The following is a 24432-nucleotide window of genomic DNA, read 5'->3' as shown; positions in this document are numbered from 1 at the left end:
ACAGAATATGGCATGCATATTTAACAGTTTATAGATTAGTCATTAGCGAATCATCAATCCTATGCGTCTCACTTCCAAGCAGCAGCATGATAACCCCCCCTCCCCCTCCCTCAAACCCTTCTGCGTGTGTGTAGCTTGCAACAGAGGGATTTGTGGTGGTGGTTGGTTTTGAGAGACTTATAGGAGGAGATGGAAGAGAATAGGAATAATGGTTTTGATGGATGGTTGTGTTGGGTTAGGGTGAGACATTGATGTTTGGAGGATGAAAAAGTAACCAAAAACATGAGATGCCAACAAATATTGATGGACGCAATGAAAATTTCAACTCATTTTTTTTTTTAAACTAGACGGTGCTTCCTCCATTCCTGACCTTCCAAAGTGTGAATCTGTACTTCAAAAGAAACTTGCCAAAAGATGGCTGAATTTTCTTTTCTTTTTCTCCCATAGCAGAGGCATCTTCTGAAGTTAATCCTATATGTCATATTATTACATGTCTACTTTGTATTTTAAACAAAATGCAGGTGTGCTCATGTAACATTTCACTTTTTTTTTTTAATATTTGTATCTCCCAAACTTGTGGACAGGTAGTAAATCTTCTTAGGAAATGGTCAAGGAATTTGTTAATTCACTTGAAGTATCTTTGAGTGTCATTTGTTATTCTTTTTATTTGTTTTTTTTTTAGTTGGTCAGAGCAGGGTGGAGAATTTATATGAATGGTGTTTTTAAATGGTGATTGTTGCAGAGGAAATGTGTGACCAATGGTTGGTTATGAATTCTTTTCATGTTTCTTTTTCTCAGGCTTCCTTACTAGAAGAAAATATTAAACCCAGAACAGACCTTCCACCTCTACTCGTACATCTTCGAGAAAGGCGGCCTGAAAAGCTCCATTACATTGGTGTCTCATTTGGGCTTACTCTCGATCTTTTCCGGTTTTGGAGGAAACTCAAATTCGCTCCATTCTACATTAGCCAGATACCAGTTAATATCTTTGATATTAGTTCATTATAGGCTCTTTGAATGATTAATTAGTATGCTGACTATTCTTTCCTTGAATCAGAATGCTGTGACTGGTGAGCATACATGCATGGTTCTTAAACCATTGAACAATGATGATCTTGAATTTAGTGGTTCGGACAAATGGGGATTCTTCAGTCCTTTTTATCAAGGTGTCCCTTATATTGCACATCTTAACCGCTGATTTCTCTTTTTACTGATAACCTTGTTTTCTCTCTCTATCTCTCTCTCTCTCTCACACACATCGTACCTGGCAATCTTCAGATTTCAGGCGGAGATTTGTTGAACTATTGAGTTGTAGCTTCTCTAATATGGAATATAAGCTTGCCATGAGGTTAGAATACAAAATTTGAGCTGCTTCAGGTAATGTCTTTATTTTCTGTATGCTTATGTTGCATTTATCTTGTAGTGTATTGGATCCAAAGATCAACTTTGTGGACCTAGAGGATACATTGTCCAGCAATTCAGATGAATTTTTGAAGTCACTTGATAAAATTATGACACCTCATGACATGAAGCGACTTGAAGCTTACACAAATAATCTTGTTGATTTTCGTATGGTAAGCTCTCTGTATTGCTGTTATGCGTCAAAATAGTCATGTGTTTTACCTAGCAAATGACTTGTGAAGTAAATACTTTATAAAACACTACAAACCATTGCCCCAGCACATCATAAACTTTATTCTTGCATTAGAGTCCGGTTATTCCCGTGGAAAATAAAAAAAAATTGCAACCTCATGCATGTAAGGAAAATTAACACAATAATAATAAAAGTAAAAACAAAAATGCTACCTAGTTAAGTGCAAAGGTAGCTTGTGTCAAGTTGAAGGTAGCTTTTCCCATTGATGTATTGATACAGACTAAATTCAGTTCATTTAACAGTGGCCATTTCCTGTATCACGATTTTCGATTGTTATTTTTGATTTTACTGAATACCACAACAGCAGCAATAATCCCAAGCCTTGATGATCCCAGTAGGTGGGGTTGGCATTAATTTTTTTTTTTTTAATATAGTCATGTGTTAATTTTCCATTATACACTGGAGTGGTTGATACCAATGGCCGCCTTAAAAACAGATCATAGTTGTACATTCTTAGAGAAATACAAATCAAAGTTGTAGTTGTCCAGGATCCCATCTTATTTGTAGACCTAAATTGTTTTAAATGTTACAGATTTTTGATCTAGTGCGGCGCATTTCCCGTCAATATTTTGAGGAGAAGCTTCCAGTCACGCTGTCATATGCCCAGGCATCTGTCTTACTTTGCATTGGTTTGCAGGATAGGGATATTTCTTATATTGAGGTACAGTTCTTGACCTGTTCAACCCATGGTCGTTATCCATTTTCTGCATATTCAAACATGATAGTCTGAAGCCAAATTTTGCATGAGTTTTTAAACTTCCTTGTTCAGCAGGGTTGTTGTCTATACTTTTAGTAGTGACTCAATGATCCTCTGTTCTCATTGCAATGGTTTTGGTGTTTAGATTAGACGGGTTTCACCGTAAACCTTTATTCAGAGGGAGAGTGGAAAAGAAAGTTCCTATCAGTCTTTTTATTTTTATTTTTTGCCTAGGGTAAATTGACAAACAGAGAAAACAAACCAAAAGACAATGCAAGAAACAGAGCAAGTTGACAGGGTCAACAAACCATAAAGACCACAGGGAAAACACCTTCCTAAACCACCTCTTTACTCTAAATCTTGTTCTTCTTTCCTGCTTCGGACTGATTTATTGTGTCTAATCCTTCTCCTTCATTATCTTGATTAATTATCTTCAAATATTTATGCAGTGACTTGTCAAGCTCTTGATGTCTTGGTTGCCCTATATCATTCACAATATTCATAGTTTCATACTCTGTATATTCTCGTCATCAACAGCTTTCTCTAGTTTATCACCTCACAGATTTTCTGTACTGTCTCAAGCATATAGTGCTTATGAGCTATACCAAATAATCTCAACCTTTTGATCCAACAAGCAAGCTGATGAGCTGCATCATTTGCTGATCTAGTAATGTCTCTGTGACCGCTTGTTATGATTTTTTAAAAGATGCTGAATATCTATAAAAAGGTACTTTGTTATGCACTGTAGATCAGCATGCAGACATTTGGAGTTCTTTACTAAGATTGGGTTTGATTGAATGCAAACTTGCTGCAATTTATTTTCCTCGGTTTAAATAAGAGTCAGCATAGCCATTGGCACCTCTCAGCCAACACTAAGATTGCTTTTGCACTTTGAGCCACAACAATAACCATTCTTTACAGTGATTCCACAATAGGGGTTTGCATCGTATCATTTTGCTAACTACTTTATTTTTATTGCTTGAGATCTCTGATTCCTTCCTATCATGTAGATCAAGGTGCTGCTTCCAAGCTGATGACTTCCTGTCTGATCTTTATGTTATCAGTTTATCCCCTAATTCAGCCAAACCATATTCGTCCACTTCCGTATCCTCTCAGAAAGGACAACTCTAAAGATCAGTATACCCCTGTGATCATCTCTGTTCCCCACTTCTAACCTTTTGGGAGTTAACACCAAGGTAATTCACCCCCCAAACATCACCTTAACAACCATCCATCAGTTTGTAGATTCCATACTGAAAACCAAATGGCTCTAGCCAGGGGGCATTGAAAGAAGAAACACATTGTAGGCTCGTTCTGATGGTGACAGAAATAACACTTGGTTTTCCATAGGAAATCTCTTGGCAAGCTCTTCTTTAATGGCAATAGCATTGACAGCATCAAATCATTACTTTAATCTTCCTTGCTTTTTGTGACTCCAATGCCTTTTCTATTATCCTGCAGTTAGACCAGGCGCCTATCAGGTACAAAGCTGAGAATGCTGCATTTGTAGTAAAGCCTTTAGCTTTTGAATCCACCCAAACCCAAGAACCTTGTCTTTTTATGAGATGAATGGAAGTCTTTAACAATGGCCTTTGCAGATTCAGCAGAAAATATCTCCTCTACCTTGTTAATACCTCATTTGTAGTGTTAAACAAGAAAGGTGATAATGGATCCCCCTGGCACAACCCTCTTTGTGGTATATTTCTTCCCATTAAACCACCATTGATGAGGTTGGAGAAAGATGTAGACATTGTCTAACCCACTGGATATAGGTTTCAGGAAATCCCAACTTACCTATATTAGCTGCATTACATTCTAATCGTGTGCCTTTGCCATGTCTATCTTGAGTGCCATTAGATCTCCTTTACTTGCTTTTCATTAGGTGCATGATCCCCTGAACTAGAATTCGATTGTCACTAATTCTTCTTCATAGGACAAATGCAGCCTGATATGGGGAAATGATCTTGTCCAAATGCTCCATTCTATTAGTGAGTTTTTTTGAAATTAAGCATTACATAGACTAATTGGTATGAACTTTGCAGGCTGTCTGTTTCTGGAATCAGGGCAGTAGTGTATGGTTTAGCTCATAGTTACCAAGAATGTGGTATTCTGAGCATCGGTACAGGAATAGGTATGGGTTCCATTAGTATGCTAGTTTTGTGGTATGGAGTGGGTAGGTTTATTTGGTTTGTTATCTCAAGTTGTCATATGTTTTATAGTTTTACAAGAATCGAAATTAGGAAGATTGATACTTTGCTATTATGGAAGTTAGTTTCTTTTGCTTTGTTTTGAATTCTTTTCAATGTTCTTCAACAACTTTTGGAATGAACAATCCTATGCAAACAAAGTTAGGTTTGAATATAATTCAAAATGCAATAAAATATAGAAGAAAGGCAAGCTTTCTTTTCTCTAATTTTATTTGAAAATGATTTTGGCTTTACCTTTCTCCCCTAGCTTTTAATTCTTTTAACTAAACTCATGCACTACTTGGGATCCCCATTCTTGGGGATTCAGATTGCATTTCTTGTGATCTCAGGATGCAAAAGAACCAAAATTCTGAACATGCGACCCGGATCACAGTTCCAGGGGCTAGGTGAACAATGCTTAATCATTTGCACCAAGTTCATCTGAATTATATCCTACTGAGACTTGTAGAAAGTGGGTGACATGCCATCACGCCCATGGCTTTTAGAGGGGCCATTCCTGCTATTACCTCTCTGATTTCTTCTTAAGTAGGTAGCCTGCAGATATATTTGTTCTCCTCTACTCATAAGATAGGGCTAAAGAGACCTTCAATCTGATTATGATGCTGTGGATTGTTCTCCAATGTGCTCTCACAGTAACTGCTCAGTCTCTCATTTTTTTGTAGTTCCTTGTTCTTCTAATGATTGTTGCTGTACAAAGAATTTTGTATTACTATCTCCTTCCATCAATGTTTGTATCCTTGATTTTTGTTTTCAAATAATCTCCTGCCTTTGCAGCAACCTTTCTTGAGCTTCACTCTTCCAATGGTTGTAACTGTTGCACTGTATCTATTATCTTAGATAGGTACTTAATTCTTCTTTGATAATTCCCAAATATTTCTGTTTTACACGTTCTGATCCCTTGTCTTGTATTTTCCTGTTCCTGTTTGTAAGCCCAAGATCCTCCAACATCTTTGGACCTTTCTTTTTTAATGATATATTTGCATCCAGGATGTGTTAACCACGTGGCTTTAAAGTATGGAGGAGGGCACATTGATCAGCTTCTATTCCTTGGAGATGACTGATTATAGCTTTAGGAAACTCCTTTTTCCATTCAGCCGAACAGACTCCTTGATCAAGTCTTTATTTGATTAAATTAAACCAAACCTTCTATTTGACCAAGTGAACTGTTTAAATCCCAAGTCTATCAAACCCAAAGACTCCTATACACTTACAAAACCAGTACTTGATCTCTCAGCAAAAGGCTATCCTCCACTTCTCCCCCTGAGAACACCCATTGATGGCTATTCACTATATAGTCCATAGATTGCCACAACTGATATCTCTTTCTTTCTGTGGAGGGGCATATACACAATTTAGTAACCATTGTAATCTGAAGAGAAGGCTAAAAAATGAGAGCTGATATTACATTCTCATCTTCATATACTATCTGTAAATCAAAATCCTCTTTCCAGCATAACACCAACCTACCAACTTTACCTTTTGGGTTCAGTGTAGAATTCTGAAAGGCCAATTTTTTTTGTTATTGCTTTTGCTTTATCAGAGTTCAACCTCATTTCAGCAAATAAAATCCACTCTGGTTTATGTTGTCTACTGATACTTTTATTCTGTCCACTCCCCAAATGCTCATCTGGTAGGATTGTGTTTTTTCTATCTTTTGGGCATGTTCTGTTCTGGGGTGAATGTGCTGTTTCAGGGATCTGCTTTTTTTGTTTTTTTATGTTTTCTTGTAGTTTTTCTTCTTATAAGTAAACCACTGCCTTTCTATATATATAAAAAGAAGAAGCTAAACTTTGACAATACAACCTATTCCAGTCATGTTTCTCTTTGAGGTATTATGCAGCCGGCCTCCATGGCTTTAAATTCCATTATCATTTCCTATCCTAAACTGATCTTTTTCTTTCCTCTCCCCATTGTTTTCCTTCTACTCAGTATTCTTCTGTAGACTTCAGTCCTCTCCCCTTGCAAATTGCTTGCTTTCTTCCTCCAGTTACCTTCTAGTATAATATTTTCTTCTAATTCCTCCTGCTTTCCATTTCTGCTCCATTCCATCACTTTCTCTTCTATCCTAGTTCTGTTAGACACCATTTTTTTATAATTCCTGAGTTCACTTTGGTCTTTTATAATCTGCAGTCATTGGAAGTCTTCTTCTAAGGACAACTGGCTTTGTATCCCTTTTTATCTTAGTTTTCCCTTTTCTTTGGATATTATGTGGTGTTATTTGCTTCATCATCTCTTTGAATCTCTCTCTCAATTTGATCAGGCATACCCCTGTTCCCTTTTATGTTCTTCATTTATTGCTGTCCTTTCCTGTTCATAATTGCAAATCTGATCCATCTATAAAGTTCCATCATCTCATCTATTATTATGTGTGGGTCTTTCCCCTGCATATAGCTATGTTCCTCAAGTATACCGATCTTAATTTTCATCATTTGATAGACCAGAAGTTTCTTTCATTCAGTATTTGGCTTTGTTTTTTAGACTATCAATATTAATGCAGTCATTGATCAAGACTCGGTCCAAGACCGACCCGACCATATCGGAACAGTATCGCCAGGACAATAGCGCCTACAGTATTTTAATACTTCATATATTTTAGAATTCTACTTGATTTAGGATTTTATTTCATGTTTTTACTTGATTTAGGATTCTACTTCATGTTTGATTTGGGTTTTATTTTTATTAGGATTTTAGTTGACTTTTAGTTAGGATTTATTTCTATTAGGATTCTAGATGAATTTTATTTACAAATATTAGATGGATTTGGATTAGCCAAACATTATAAATATATCTAGAAGTTAGAAGTTGTAATTAAGTTTTCTAAATCAAATTTCATTAACTTATTTGAGTTTTCTTAGCAAAACAGTCTTGTTTTTGCATCTTCTTGAAAGCCAAGCTTCGTTAATTGAAGTTTGTTCTTTCGAGAGTTTATTTTTGTGTGTTTTCTTCACACACGCGTTACACGCTGCATCAAATATTTGATACACAATTAAATGGTGTTCAAGGAAGCAGGAAAGTACTGCTCTAGAAAGAACAAGGGCAGCAAGGAAGAGAAGGATTCCACGCAGAAACTTGGATTAGATAGCTGGAAAAACAAGAACTCAGCTGAGAATAAGAGATCAGCAGAAGAAAATAACAGCAGCAGTAAAGGACTTAGTTGGCTGGGGCTTGTAACTGGATGACTGAAAAGGGCCAGAGTCAAAACAGGTTGTCTGGGAAGAGGAACCAGTCAACTGAAAGGGGTGGCAGAATGTGAACTCGAGGGCCTGACTGACTGCTGGTAGTTGGCTTTGTGGTTAGTTAGTAGGGTAGTTAGATATCAGTTGGAAGTTAAGGAAGTTATCCAACTGTATAACTACTCGAGAATATTCCAGAAAATTTTATAAGTAGAGATCCAACTCTAATGAATTGGATCAATGAAGATTTGAACTTTTTCCTCCTTTTCTTTTCTGTACATTCTTCTCCTGAATTTCTCCTCTCTCAAATTCCCATAATCTTCTTCGTTCTAAGGAGTTAATCACTCACTTGTAGCAGTGAGATTCATAGCTCTCAATATTTCTCCCCAGATCACTTTATTTTTTATTTAGTGCTATAATACTTTTCTGTTTTCTTAAACAGACACGAGGACTTCTTGGACTTCTATTACCATCTTGAGCTTTTTATCTTTCAAGAGATTTGGAGAGACCTGAAATTCATGGATCCCTTCTGATTCCTACTGTTGTAACTGTTTCCCACTGGCTAGCTGTAACAGATTTATGGTAAAGAGCTGGGACTAAATTGGTGGTTTAAGATTCTCAACCATCTTCTGACACGCCGGCTCTTCTTCTCCCACTATTCCAGTGTCACCTGTGGCCAGAATCATCTGTGTTATCACCCAGATGATCCTAGTCTTTTCCTAAGAGCCTATTTCCTTCAGTTTGAGGATTGATCATTTGGCTTCTGATGACGTGTGTTTTCTGTGAGAAACCAAGTAAATAATGAAAACGTGTTGAAGGCTTGAAATAAACTTCAGTTTAATTGTTCTCTTTGTTGTTTGCAGGGGGAGATGAAGTTGGAGAGGCAGCAGGTAATGTCACTGCAGATGAAAGTTATGAAGAAGTTACATAAATACCTAAATGACATTGCTTCCAAGGAGATTGATGCAACCCTACCTCGACTGAGAGAAGTAAGTGAAACAAATTTAAGTCTTGCCTCATCCTTTTCTTTGCTTCTCTGTCTCTCGGTGGGCAAATGCTGATTACTGTTCATTTTCTAATTGCGTGCAGATTGTGATGGAGCCTCACACTGTTTCTGTGGACGAGGATCTTAATGAAGCAGCGGAGAGAGTCAAGGTACGCTCCTCTCATCTCTCTAGCACCTTTGGTCTCTGCCCTTTGTATTTACTTCCCATAAGAAAATAATCTGATTTGAGAGTGGTGGCATCTAGGAGGGAATGGAAGCCAAGATGGACAAGCTGTTAGATCCGGAGCTACTCCAACACTATGCAATTTCAGACAGAGACGGTGATTTGGAGAAGGCTTTGCAAAATGGCAGTGGGAAGATACCTGCCAGTGGTCTGATCAGCGTAAAATCAAGTAGAAATAAGGTGGAAAATCATGGTAAACAGAAAGAAGGCCAGAAGAGTGGAAAGAAAAGAAACAAGGATTATGGTGGTGGTGGTTCCAAATCATATAAGAAGACGAAAGCTTGAGCATACATAGTCAGACGGTAAGTCAGTCATTAGGTGATCAAACTGGATATATCTTTTTGACCATGTTAACTTAGGGTAGTGTTTGTTAATTAAGATATAAATTAAAAAAAAAGTGGTATTTGAAAAGCATTTTGAATAAAAGTGCTTTTTAAATATTTGTTAAATTTATTTAGAAAGAAGTTATGTGACTTTTTATTTTTAGACTTTTCAGATAAATTTATTTCTGTTCTTTCGGATAAGCTATCTTGACCTTACAGTGAAGTTATTTTGATATAATTTTCTCTTATTTATTTTAACAAACGCTACTTAATAGTGCAAGGCGTTATAATTTTGAGGAGATCCCACCCTTGTCATATTGAAGAGGCTAACTGTTTTTCTTTGGTGCTGTTTCCAACTCTCTCTCTCTCTCTCTCTCTCTCTCTCTATATATATATATATATATAGGTACACCTACCTGTTCAACCATAATATCTACTCTCTCTCTCTCTCTCTCTCTATATATATATATAGGTACACCTACCTGTTCAACCATAATATCTACTCTCTCTCTCTCTCTCTCTCTCTATATATATATATATATATATATATAGGTACACCTACCTGTTCAACCACAATATCTATCAATATGTGAAATCCTCCTTGAATTCACCAATTGTATTGATAATCTAAAGAATGATTATATAATTCGACATTCTCGCCATAGCTTGAGCTCATTAACAGTTTCTGTAAGGGAGAAAAAGAAGGAAGAGATTGCAGGTCTTTGGCACCTATAGATTGGCCGACTTATTGGAAGGTACAAGAAAGCAGCTTAGCTTTCTCCATGGTTAGACTTCAAGATGAGCTTTTTATGTGGTTGGAAGTCTGCTAAAAATTTTGTAAGTGTTTGGTCCCAAAGTTATAAATAACTTTTTGAATGAAAAGCTACGTTTTAGACTAAAAAGAGTTTTTAACTTCTCAAGAAATTAAAGGTTCATTAGTAACTTTTTTAGATTTTTGTATTAAATATTTTACAAAAATTTAAACTCTCAGTTGTCTACAAAAATTGTTGGAAAACCCAGAAGCGTGAAAACTTCAGAAGATGATCCCCAATCCCCAAGTCTTGACAATGGCGCTATTAAATTTCTATAATGATGAAAAGGCCCCCCCCTGAAGATGTATTTATGCTGCTGATTTAGGTTAAAAAATCCCAATCAATGTTGAATTAGATTCTTAAGAGGATCAACTGAGTGGTTATTTTGATGTATTTATGCATGTTTGGAAATCATTTTTATTTTGAGTGCTGTAAGGCATCTTAAAGTTGTGAAAATAAATTGAGACTCCATTACAGATTTGGTTATGTTGCCGCCCGCATTGTGTTCCTCAAGTTCTAGGAATTACCTAATTTAGAAATATTATTCATAATGTTGCCCAGCAAGATAACTTGGGATGAGGTAAATTGGGTTTTATAAAAATTTAAAATAATTTTTTTTTTTCTGTTAAATTTTTTATTAAGCAAGTTTGATTTAGAGTCTGTGTTGTAGATAAATATAGGTGAGTAAATAATAGTACAATCAAGTATGAATACACCAAGATTATTTATAAAGATTTGTTTTAACAATGGCCTATCAGCAGGAAAATTTAAATTTCACATTTTTGTGATTTTATTCAGAAATTTTAATTTTTGTAATAAGGTTATGATTTGATCAATTGATTGTAATTTTATTTACAATTTAGATTTGATTTGTCGACATCCAAGACTTGTTGACGTAATATGTCACCTGACATTTTAAAACATTTTGAGTGGACTATACATGCATATGTATAAAAAAAAAATAGGCCTATTGGCACGGAAAATTCAAACATTTTCATGTTTTTGTGATTTTATCTAAAAGTTTCAGTTTTGTTAATATGGTCTCAATTTGATCAATTGGTTGCAATTTTATTCATGATCCGGATCCGATTCTAAAGGCATTCACGCCCTATTGATATGGCATGTTACCTAGCATTTAATAACATTTTGAATGGGTCTCATATGCAGGTGTAAAAACATAAAAAAAATAAAATAATATTAAATATATATATATATGCACAAAGAGAAAGAAGCAGGCGAAGAACGGTGATGGTGACGACAATAGCCATGACGGTGAACGGCGATAATAATGACCGATCTAGAAGATGCAGGCGACGATCAATCTGGTTTGCTCCTTCTCACAATGACAACGACCGATCTAAAAGCCAGACCGACCACCAATCTGGGCTTCCTCTTATTGAGGGCCACTTCATAGAAAGCGACCAACGACCCTCTGCTCTTACTAGCTGATGATGTCCTTTGCCGGTTACCTTGCCCTCCCCGTTGGTTGTTTAAGCCAACCCCATCGACGTCAATGATCGGCCATTAAGTTTTTAGATTCATCCTTTTTCTAGATCGGCCTCCATCGTTACCTCTAGCTTCTAGATCGGTTGCCGCCTCTAGCCCAGCATCGTTGCCTATAGCCGTTGCCATCCTCCGTCGTCGTCGTCTGTCCTCTACTTGTCTTCCTTTGTAAATATATCTATAATACACACATATAACGTATATTTAATATTATTTTAGTTCTTTATTTTTTTATACATGTGCATGTGGGGCCCACTCAAAATATTTTAAAATACCAAGTGGCATGCCACGTCAACTGGTCTTGGACACTGACAAATCGGATTCGGGTTGTAGATAAGATTACAACCAATTGATCAAATCGAAACCTTATTGCCAAAATTAAAACTTTTGCATAAAATCCCAAAAAATGCAAAAAGGTATGGATTTTTTGTGCTAATAGCCTTTTTTTATACATGTGCATGTGGGGCTCTCTCAAAATATTTTAAAATGCCAGGTAACATGCCACGTCAGCAAGTCTTGGACGCCGATGAATCGGATCCAAGTTGTGGATAAAATTGTAACCAATTGATCAAATCGAGACATTATTGCCAAAATTGAAACTTTTGGTTAAAATCGCAAAAACACGAAAATATTTGAATTTTTCATGCTAATAGCCCTATAAATTATATCATCTCTCTATTAAGGTTGTTGTAGCCCGAAAACTATGACAATAGAATTTGTAGTGTAGGAAAGTTGGAGTCGAAGCAGGGTGAGGTAGACAACTGATAGGGTTCTGTTGGTGAGACAGACGTTGGGTAGCTTCGATCCTCGATATCTTGGCCGGAGTCATAGATGGGCCTTTGGGGGCATTCTCGATAAAGCCTGGGAGTGGCCTCTTGTGTGCTTAGGGCATATCTACGCTCACAAGAACAAGTTAGAAGGCACGCGGGGATTCCTCACCCGTGTATGCCCTCCGATGCTTAAGTCAGTACAAATAGGAGAGTGGTGCGATAGATAAACAAATAACACTATCATTGAACATAAGATAGTTGTATCTTACCCGATCAGAGAGGGTTGATTATGGTTGTAACGACCCGTAAATCGTAGTTTAATTTAATTAGTAGTTAATGTATTAATTTGGTGTGAAGATTAATATGTTGTTAATAATAATAATAATAAGTATAAGAATAATTCTATTATCAAACATCATAATAATTAATTAAATTGGGAGATTTTCAAAAATTTCGGGGTGTTAATGTAAATATTAAGTGAGGGTGTGTGTGTGAATTTCCAAAAGTTATGGGTGCTGGTGTAAATTCCAGGAAAGGGACCAAGGGTCCACTTAAAAATAATCGCGTGGGTTATATGTATGAGGGAGCAGCTGGGTCGGGTGGTTTATGCGCGAGGTGGGCATGTGAGTGGTTGCGGGTTCGATTAAGCGTGGGGGGGGGGGGGGGGGCTACGTGCGCGAGGCTGATTTCATTCAGCCTTTAGGCGTCCAAAACGACGCTGTTTCGTCATGAGGCGGTTGCCTCCTGGCGTTCACTACAAGAAATTTGACTTTTAGTAACCACATTTAGTGACGGCCAGTTAAGTGATGTTGCTTATTGAAAAATAAAATATTAAATCATTGCCTTTTTTGGAAAACAATGCCATGAAAATAACATGATAGTGCAATTTTCATTTGTGTTGATGCATTTTGTAGCTAATGGCGAGTAGTGCACACATTTCTCTAAGTGTTGATCAAAATTTGTCTATATCACCAAGTTCAATTCCTTCATCATTGCCTCCTTTAAACTCTTCCGTTGGAAGTGCAGGTCAAAATTAAGTTTAATTTATAATGTAATTACCTAATTATATTGGACTAATTTTTTCCTAATTATGTTAATTACATTGTATTTATTCTAACATGAATAGGTTCTATCTCAAGAAAAAGAACTCGGGGGAATACCAAAAATAGGAAATTTATAAGTTTAGCGCCTGGTTAGAAATTGCCATTACAGTTTAACAATTATAGCAAAATAATATGTCCAAATGCAAACGTGTTTGCAAGCTACTTAGGGAAGATTGTTGCAGTGTGTGAGGATGCTCCAATAACTTACAAACGGTGGGAAGATGTTCCTCAAGCCAACAAAGCTAAAATGTATTCATATGTATTGGTAAGGTTAATAGGCAAAATTTATAATAGATATAGTCATTTTTTAATTCTTTTTTAGATAAATTCCTTTTTTTGATAGGACAAATTTGAGTTTGAGGAAAACGAAAATAGGAAAAATTGGATTATAAGAAAAATGGGAAACAAGTTTGCAAACTACAAGCATAGATTGAAGGTCAAATACTATGATGCGTACACCACAGATGAAGAGAGAATTCAAGTGGGTCCAGTAGACATTGAGAGAGACAAATGGAGAGATTTTGTACATTGGTTGAGCTCACCTGAGTTTCAGGTATACTTCACTTGAAGGGTGTTTACTTTATTATATTTGTATTTATTATTATTTACTTATAAAACAAAGAAATTCATTAAGATTTTTTATTTGATTAATTAATTTTTTCATATTACTTGACATCAAGGCCATATGTGCTCGAAATAAGGAAAATCGATCAAAGTTAAAGATGAGCAAAACTACTGGTACAAGAAGTTTTGGAGTAGTTTTGCTCGGGTTAGAGCTAAAGAGGTATAAATTTTCAATGTTCTAATTTCTATCATTACATCTCATTTTGTGTAGTGTTTTTTTACCTATTAATTAAAAATATATTTTTTATTGATAATTACTTAAATCCAAGCTCAAAAATTAGGACATGACCCAACATAAGTAGAAATGATTTACTTGACACACAAAAAGAAGGATGGGTCAATGGTTGATTCGACATCATCAGAAATTGTGGTAAGCATTTTAGTTACTTTTAAAGTTTATGTTGTTGTTTTGTTATTCTTGATATCATAAAAATAATTATGATCTTATTATGGAATCTTATTATGGATGAAAATTAAAGTTCTTCATTGCAAGACCCAATCCAAGAAGGTAAAAACCAACTAGAAATGTTCTCATATTACATTCATCCATGAGCATTAGAGAAAAACAAAAGGAACTAGTAACTCTATTAATTCTATTTGAATATAAATTTTGTCTCATTCTAAGTTCTCAAACTTAATTATTTAGTTGTGCAAAATGATTATTTTCTAATATTGTTTAAGTGTAATATGTAATAATTATTTATACAACATTTTATTACAGGAAAATATTCAAACTATAGCAGCCCAAAGAGCTGAGGAGTAGCCTTCTGAACCTATTGATGAAAATCAGATTTTCCTTGAAGTGATGGGCAAAGAAAGGCATGGTCGAGTTCGTGGATATGGTTTTGGCCCCACACCTTCTTCAGTCTCTAGTAAGCTTCTTTCTCAATTACAAATGGCTTCAACAATTAAAACACTAAGACAAGAGAATAAAGAGTTGAAAGAAAAACTAAGCACAGTAGAGCAAACCCAAGCAGAAACTCTTAGCTTGCTGAAAAGCTTCATGGAAGAGGTTAGATTAGGAAGGGTTAGTAATGAATGATGTTGCTCTACTGATATGACATGTTTTGGTTGATGAATAGTGTTCAACATTCCATATTTTGTTGGTTTATTGATTTTGTAAAGTGATACTTTGAATTATAGCTTTTGATTGTTGATAATGTGAGTATATATATATGTTTTCCTTTTGGGTTATTGATGATCGTATAGCAATATATTTCATATATTGTGATAGTTTGTAACATTTTGTAAAGCAAGTGTTCGTAAATTTGTAAAGTAAGTGTACGTGGCATAGGTTATAGGTCAAATAATGTGAAATTGTAAATCACCTTCAGTGATGGCCACATATGGTCATCACTAATGGGCAAACCACTTTTAGTGACGGCCACATATGGTCGTCACTAATAGGTAAACCACTTTTAGTGACGGCCACATATGGTCGTCACTAATGGGTAAACCACTTTTAGTGACGGTTAACATGATCGTCACTAATGGGTTAGCTTTAGTGACGACCACATATGGTCATCACTAATGGGTTAACTTTAGTGACGGCCGACATCGTGTCATTAATGGGTTAACTTTAGTGACGATCAACATGTAGTGACGGCCACGTATGACTGTCACTAATGGGTTGCCATTAGTGACGACCAGCATTATAATCACTAATTACATTAGTGACAGCCATATTGGTTGTCACTAATAGGTTAACTTTAGTGACGACCACATATGGCTATCACTAATGGGTTCACTTTAGTGACGACCACCTTTATCGTCACTAATTACATTAGTGATGAGGGCATTAGTATCGACTTGTGACGGTCTATCTGGCCGTCACTAAAAGTATTAGTGACGGTTTTTTGGGCTTTTAGTGACGACCCTAGCTTCCACTAAAAAGCTTGTTTCTTGTAGTGGTTGGTCCCAGCGGCCGCCACATGGCCTCTCCCTAGCCAGTCATTTTTGCATCATTTTAAGCCTAATTCGGGCATTCTTGAAGCAGCAAGAAAAATTGGAAAAGAATAAGTGTGCGTAGGGATGAAGGTTGGAAGAATTTGAGGAGAAAATCAAGATTAATCAAGGTTTAATTAAGGGTTAATTAGCCGGGTGAGTAGAGAATTATGTACTCATTATTATGTATGGTTGGAATTTTATTTAGAGCCAAATTTTATTAATTTTGGCAAATTATACGATGTTGCAGTTTGTATAATTTTTGTCGCGTTTGGACAGAAAAAGCCCAAAGATCTCTTTTACGAAGCAAGTTTCCTACCCCTTTACGAACTTCCTTCCGTTGTGAATTTATTTACCCTCCCTTCGTTTGTTTTGGTCATTTTATTAATTATGGAGTTATGAGCCCTTTTGGTGTAAATTAAATTTAATAAGCTATCTTCGAGGATTTTATTTGTTGGTTGCCTACGGGGGTTTGTGCCACCCCCACACATTTGGGAATGATGCCGAACTTATTTGAGGTTTAGGTTCTTAGATGTCTGAATACAATTATGGATTCTTTGGCTGTGAATAGGCTGGAGTTGTTAAGCAATGGGGGCAAGGGTCGGCTGTTTAGTGACATTAGAGTGACTATAGTACGGTCTTTCTTAGGCCGTCAGCCGGACACTTCTAGTCATTAACCGTCGATTGGTGCCAGGTACTACTAACTAGCTCTGCCATTATGTGATTACTGCATGATTTAATATACTCTATTACCGTTTCATGGTTTTGGTATGCACATAGGTACAGGGTGCATGTTGGGGTTTTTATGTTTTGTTTATGCTTGGACACGGACATCTTAGTATTGTTAGATTACATCTGGCACAGGCATATGCATCGCGTGTGATTTATTATGTGGGCAAAGCATTTGCCTGATGCCTGGATGTATGGGTGCCAGTGTATCTAGTTGATGCTTACTACGCCTTGCATTTTATATGCGCATTGTATGATAACTATGTGTTCAGCAGTCTCAGACAGGAGTACTATTTCGAGGGAGCCTAGGGCTCGGTTATTTAGGGGCTCGGGTGTTGGGAGCACAGACCCGAGGAAGTGTGCATAGGTTTGTTGAAGACTTATTTTTCCTTTCAGGGCAACGACAGGTTAGTATGAGACTTGGGTGCTGGATGTATTGTGTGGGCCTCAAGAACCGGTATATGCTTTTATTATGCTATACTGTTGTATTGTAGCGTCTCATGGCTTGTGTGTATGTGTGGGGACTATGTTTGGGGAGTTCACTCCGTCTATTTAACTTATAACCTGTCTTTTCTTATAACTTGTTGAGTCTTGCGACTCACCTTGTTTTCCATCATTTTAGGTAAGGGCAAAGCTAAAGTCGAGGGCGAGGATCGTAATACTTAGCAGCCGCGTCGATATGGTGTACAATCAGTTTCCCCCTCGTTGTCTCTGATGTTTTGATGGGATTTTATCCCTTTATTTTTGACTGTGCTGGGTCATTCCTTGTATTTTCTATTTGTTGGCACAGATGTCTGTATGTATTTATATACTATGTGATCGTTGTACAAGCAGGGTACTCGTGTGCGTGCATGTGTATAGCTTTGCTTTTGTTGTTTTATTTCTTGTGTATACATGCCACGGTAATTCCCGTCTTGTGTTTCATTCTTTTTCCTTCCGTAAGCGCTCCCGTTCGGGTAGTCTGGGTGGTTGGGATATCCGGGCGAGGGTGTTTACAATGGTACTGTTACAGGGAACTGAGGATAGACCAGCATATTAGTAGCATTCAGATAAGTTTCAGAAGAATCCCCTTTGGAAGGCCGAACTGCCTAGGAGGCCTTCCGAGAGAAGGTAAGCCTCCCGGTGGGCTGCCAAAACAGGGTCTCGACCCCTAAGGGGACTTGCCCAGGTGCAGCTCCGAGGTTAGTGGGAGATGCCTTGGGGTGATACTTACTTAACCACTGCTTTCTTAAGGGACATATCGCATTCAACGAGTGTAAACATATTGTATTACATCCTATAGACATATCACGTATGGAGTCATGTGAGCCTTATATATATATATATTGTCGTGTGGATGAAATGGGATATAGGGACTTGAGGGTGCATCGTAGGAGCATGGGATGCCATGGCACCATATCACAACCCATGTAAGTATACAAGCTATATATTTATATATACATATATAGATATGTATATACACTATATGTTAGCTGTAGAAGGAAAAGAAACAAAGAATGGGAGACAGAGAGTTCTCGGGGAGGGCCATCTCTCCAAGAGGCTACTTCTTGAGAGAAGCCAGAAAGGAACCTCTCGAGAAGAAGCCTTCCCGAGAGGAGGCTTGCGGAGAGGCTTCGAGCCTCTTCGAGAGAACATCGGTGGAGAAAGGCCCATGCCGAGAGGAGCTCGACCCTTGCCGAGAGAGAGAGATGTAGACCAAGAGGCTGCGAAGGGACCAGATAGCCAATAGCAGCCATGGTCGCCGAGAGGGCACGACGACGGAGAGGAATCACTCTTCTCTGAGAAGACCCACACACTGCTATTAATGGCCCGCCGAGAGACGCCAGGCTCGCCGAGAGAGAGTTGCAGCAGCGGGAGCTTTTTGAGAGGTTCTAAGGCCTTTTCGAGAGAGGCTGGTCAAGAGGCCTGCCATGGTTGCCGAAGGGCAACCTCGACTCCCTGAGAGAGGAAGCCTCACCGAGAGGCACAATCTCTCTCGGAGAGAGAATAATAGAGAGCCATTCTGGAAGCTATCCCCCCTCTGTTACTTTGTCCTCTTCATTTTTTATACCCCTTGGGCTCTCTTTCATTTATCACACTTTCACCCACCTTAGGTTTGGTCTTTACACTTTGGCCCTTATATTGGCTCTTTTGCCATATAATCGCAGCTTCTTCTTGGGAAATGTGTCCCGGCTCGAGACCACTTTTGGGGCTCATCTATCCTAGGCTTATTGACCAAAATACCCCTAGGCGTCTAATGATCGAAATACTCTAGGTGGATGCTTGAGAATTCTATGGCACAACAAAGGTAAAGGTTGAAGGTTTCGTTATACATCAATAATATTAACTCCAGTTTTTGGGATCATGCTACTTGTATATCAAAAGCTACACTTTTGGTGAGGGATATTTTTGTTATTTTAACTATATTGTATAGTTACAATGATCAGAGATAGGAAAAAAAAAAATAAAAACAACAACAATGTACAAGTCAATGAATACTTGAACGCATGAACATCTTCATTTTTTAAAGCACAATTTGAGAATTGAATAAACGATCTCGATGTTAATCGTTTTCTTATGAATCAATAATATTAATTCTATATTTTGTTTAAGAGTTAGAATCTCGTTACAAATTCCCTTACTAACAAAAATACCCTTATAGCAAGTTAAAATTGTTTCACAAAGTAAGATTTCTTCACACCTCAATGAGCCAAAATACAATAAATAACTTGCAATCTTTTATAATGATAAAAAATGAAGGAAGATACATTAGCAGTACAACTCAAAATCCTTCAACACCTTTAGCTTTGAAAGCACAATTCATGAGTTGAATAAATGGTCTCAATGCTAGTAGGAGACACTTTTTTATAACCCTCTTCTAGTTTCTAGCTATTAGAGACACAGATTCCAAGTCAGGGAAATGCATTATCAATCCTATGTAATTCTGTAAAATCTCTACAGGTTTTTAGATAATATTTTTGAATATTAGAGTTACAATAATTTGAGAAAAATATAAAGAATTTAACAAACATTAATAACTTTTGTCAAAATAAAAATAGTTCAATGAATCCTATGTAATTCTGTAAAGAATAATATTAAGAGTTATAACTAATGACGATACCATCAGTTATGTGGCGCCTCCTCATTAGAGAAGACTGTGTCATTGTCTACTTTGTCTACTATCTCTTCTAATGAGAATGCAACACCAATCATAACTCTTAGCATTAATCTTCTGTAAAATCTCCACAGGTTTTTAGATAAGATTTTTGAATATTAGAGTTAAAATAATTTCAGAAAAATATAAGCAATTTAATAAAGATTAATAGTTTTTATCAAAATGAAGAGAGTTCAATTTAGGGGCAATTTTTACCTTGCAGCAAAGGGAAGAGAATTAATTTAGAGAAAAAATAGTGATACAAGCTATTAACAACTACTAGTGAAAGGTATTAATGTCTCTGGATATTTTTTTTTTAGATTTGCCTTATAAGTCAAATGAGAAGATTTTTATTTAACTCGCAAAAATCACATAAACTTATTAAAGTAAAATGATTATGTGAGATAAATATTGAAAAATGTGCTCTTGATCGAACATCAGTCAACTAAATTAGCTTCTCAGAATAGTTATATTCTATTTTAAAAGATTTTAGTGGAACAAACTTAGACTTTGATTGACTAAATTTATTCTAAAAGTTCATCTTGAAAAATACTGAAAAACTTTGGTTAGCTACTAAGTGACATTTGTATGATTAAACTAACGAACCAAAAAAAATGAAAGATACACTGCACATTTTGGTAGACTATTTCTATAGATTTGGTCAATTATTAGACATCTTCAGTCAACAAAAATAGAAAACTTCATGATATTTGTTCAAAAAATGAAAAATTTGTATCGCAAATATTATTGTATCACCAATTACATATCTAATATCATTTTAAAGGTCAAAAAGGGAATTTTATTACTTGAAGTATGCTTATGTCAAACCCCAATTTGGTGTTTGTGTTTTTTTTTTTTTCGTACCAATTTAGTGCTCGAACAATAAAAATCGACTCAACTTGATAATTTTGCTGACATGACTAATAAGATTTAGCTCACTGTTTGCCACACCAAACATCCATCAAAGAAACATCTATTTTAACCTAACCACGCTTATTCTTGTCAAACTCGCGAGTCAACTCGTACAAGTTTACGAGTTGTATAGTTTTAAACAAGTCAATGATATTTTACTCTTAGTAATAAAATAGTTTTGATAATGACTATATGAAAATCAATCTCTACAATATGAATTACATAGATGAGAAAATAATTTTTATAAAATGAAGCAAGGCATGGATTATGTAAATGAGAAAATAGCTTTTAATATGTGAATTGTGAAGTAAGGTATGGATTATATGAATGAGAAAACAAATTTGTAATACATGAATTTTGAAGCAAGATATGAAATCCTATAGAAGAAATATTGAGTTTGGTTGAGTGATATTTATTTTAAAAATATATTTTTGATAATCTCAACTTGCCTTCAAAAAGATCAAAATGTGGATTTGTTAAAGTTTTCTATGTTTTCAAAAGGATAGTCGACTATGTGTTTCATTCTGTTGACTATTCCTTAGAATAGTCGACTATGCTGTTAAGGATAGTCGACTATGTATAAGGATAGTCGATTATGCTGGTTTGATCTGTCGACTATGTGAGGCATCTGTCGACTATTTCTTAGTCTGTCGACTATCAAGTAAGGATAGTCGACTATGGCTTTTCATCTGTCGACTATTTTTGTTCTGTAAATTCAAAATTTTCTTCACATTTTTTCATCTGTCGACTATTCACTTGCATCTGTCGACTATGGGTTTTTTGTATTAAAAGATAGTCGACTATCTCTTTCTGTCTGTCGACTATGCTTAGCTTTATTTGATAAAATAGTCGACTAACCCATTTTCTCTGTCGACTATGTGCTTCACATAAACTTATAATGGCTAGTTTTTGGCGCATTAAATGCTCGCCTAACCACCCACAACGGTCCAAAATTCAAACTTACCCACCATCAACTATAAATAGGTGGTTGAAGATGCATTGAAGGCTGCTGAAACACATTGAATATCTTGAACGATCGTTCCTTCACTGTTACATCGAGCTTTAACTTTTCTTTCTGTATTTTCATTTAAGAGGCTTTGATATTTTACTGTTATATTACTTTTAAGCCTCGATCTTACATTTAAAGAGAGAGCTTGTAACTAAGAGTTGTACTCTTAGAATCTCCATTTCATTCTCTGTATTTTTCCTAGCGGTAGCTAGAGGGCCCATTAAGTTGGGAGGTTGTAAGTTCCCTAGTCAAGGACTAGAGGACCTGCTCGTATTGAGTAGGGGGTTTGAGAGTAAAGATTGGTTTTAAAATCTTTAATTGATAGCTAAGGTAGTGGACTAAGCTTGGAAAGCTGAACCACTATAAATACGTGTCTTCACTACTTTCCATTTTTTTTTTACTTCCTTTGCATTTCTGTTTCTACTGACTTTGAATGCTCATTGATAAAATTTCATATTTACTCTTCACTATTTGAAAGTATCTTTGCTTCTCAAAAGAATTTTTTTTAATTATACCAATTCACCCCCCTCTTGGTGTGTGTCACATAAGTTCAATTCTATTAATTGGTATCAGAGCCAAGTTCCCTTGTTTTTATCGGTTTAACAACCTAGGGAAAAAGATCTTATCATATGGCTCATTTTGCATCATCATCCCAATCCGAGGGTCTAAGCACCACTCGTCCCCCATTCTTTGATGGAACTAACTATAATTACTGGAAGACAAGAATGCAGATTTATTTGATGTAGGATTCAAGCTTAATGCAAGCAGTTTATAAGGACATCAAGTTAGCTAACATGGAGAAAATTGAGACTTGGACACCAGAAGAAAGAAGAGATATGGAGATTAATGCTAAAGCCATGAATACTCTTATCTGTGCACTGAGCTCAAAGGAATTCAACAGAGTGTCAACGTGCAAAACAGCTAAGGAAATTTGGGACAAATTAAAGGTAACACATGAAGGAATAAATCAGGTAAAAGAAACGAAAATCAATCTTCTTGTCCATGATTATGAATTATTTTCTATGAAATATGACAAATCCATAAAAGATATGTATACTAGATTCAATGACATTGTTACTACGTTAGAGGCCTTAGGTAAGACATTTACAAATGGAGAAAGAGTTAGAAAAATTTTAAGAAGTTTACCTAGATCATGGGAATCTAAAGTCACTGCCATAACAGAAGCAAAAGACTTAGATACACTTCCATTTGACAACTTGCTAGGTTATTTAATGACACATGAAATAATGATGAAAAAAAAATGAAGTTGATGATTCCAAGAAAAACAAAAATGTAGCATTTAAAATTGAGGATGAAGATAAAAACTCTCAAAGTGAAGATGATGATTTTGCACTATTAGCTAGGAAATTTAGGAAATTTATGAAGAAAGGTAGGTTTAATCAAAGGAGAACATTTCGGAAAGAAAAAGATCAAAAAGAGTCTAATCCAACTAATGAGCTTCGATGCTTTGAATGTAAGAAGCTAGGTCACATTAGAAGTGACTGCCCTCAACTGAAAAAGATGGATCGCAAGGAAAGAAAAATGAAGAAGAAGGCTCTAGCTGCATGGGGTGAAGAAGAGCTCTCATCAAGTGATGAATCTCAAGATGAAGAAGTTGCCAACATTTGTTTTATGGCCAACACTGAAGACGAGGTAAGCTCTCAGCATCTAAATTCAATTTCTGAATTTACATTTGAAGAACTTCATGATGCATTCAATGATTTGCTAGGTGAATGTGAGTATATGAATGAGAAAAATAGTGTTTTAAAAAGAGAATTAAATTCCTTAGAAAATAAGGTAAATGATTTGAAAATCAAAATAGGAATGTTGGAAAATGAAAGAGACAGTCTATGTACTGAAAAGGAAAATCTCTTGAAAGAAAACAAAGACATGAAGGAATCTTTAGAAAAATTAGTTGAAGGTAAAAATAAACTAGAGATGATACTTGGAGCTCAAAGAAATTTTGGAAATAAACAAGGAATTGGATTTGATCCATTTCAAGCAAGCTCCAGTAAAACAGGGTTTGTTAAAGCATCAAACCAAAATTTTTTTCAAAGAAAATCATCTTTCAAACCAACGTTTTCAAAAAGAGGTATTAACTGTCACTATTGTGGAAAAGATGGTCACTCAGTCAACAAATGCTTCATACGAAATTTTCCTCAAAAATTCAAACAAGTTTGGGTTCCTAAAGATGTAGTATCTTCTAACAAGTATGGACCCAAGATGATATGGGTACCAAAGGGAACAACATGAATGATTTCTTGTGTAGGCTGCATTGGTTTCAAATGATTCAAGGAGCAAGTGGTTCCTTGACAGTGGGTGCTCTAGGCACATGACAGGAGATCAAGATCTTCTCAGCAACATCGTTTTCAAGGAAGGAGGTAAGGTTTTCTATGGTGACAACTCTCAAGGTAAGATCATAGGTATGGGCTCTATCTCTTTTGAAAACATTACATTAGAAAATGTATTTCTTGTTGATGGTCTTAAACATAATTTGATTAGTATTAGTCAACTGTGTGATTTAAGTTATGAAGTTTGTTTTGATGCTAATTCTTGTAAAGTTGTATGCTCCAAGACAAAAGAAACAAAATTAAAAGGAAATAGAATAGG

The 24432-nt window shown here is 36.0% G+C and overlaps 1 protein-coding gene across 4 annotated transcripts in view; it reads left to right on the top strand.

Moving 5' to 3' along the window:
* Positions 1-15289, top strand: part of LOC127803445 (RNA cytidine acetyltransferase 1-like) — a 67834-nt gene extending 52545 nt beyond the window's left edge. For 2 of the 4 annotated variants that reach the window (XM_052339668.1, XM_052339669.1), the window contains 8 exons: positions 799-978; positions 1058-1166; positions 1279-1348; positions 1424-1574; positions 2187-2315; positions 8595-8720; positions 8821-8886; positions 8982-9582. In XM_052339668.1, the coding sequence (XP_052195628.1) occupies positions 799-978; positions 1058-1166; positions 1279-1348; positions 1424-1574; positions 2187-2315; positions 8595-8720; positions 8821-8886; positions 8982-9245 (1095 nt within the window). In that variant the 3' untranslated portion in view covers positions 9246-9582. Of the gene's footprint in view, positions 1-798; positions 979-1057; positions 1167-1278; positions 1349-1423; positions 1575-2186; positions 2316-4393; positions 4483-8594; positions 8721-8820; positions 8887-8981; positions 10121-14816 lie in introns of those variants that run through there. The other 2 variants (XR_008023522.1, XR_008023523.1) reach the window with 2 other exon arrangements.
* The last annotated feature ends 9143 nt before the right edge of the window (positions 15290-24432 follow it).

This window comes from Diospyros lotus, chromosome 6 (genome assembly GCF_014633365.1).
Source record: "Diospyros lotus cultivar Yz01 chromosome 6, ASM1463336v1, whole genome shotgun sequence".
Lineage (NCBI taxonomy): Eukaryota > Viridiplantae > Streptophyta > Magnoliopsida > Ericales > Ebenaceae > Diospyros > Diospyros lotus.
This window is presented reverse-complemented; position numbering and strand designations above follow the sequence as displayed.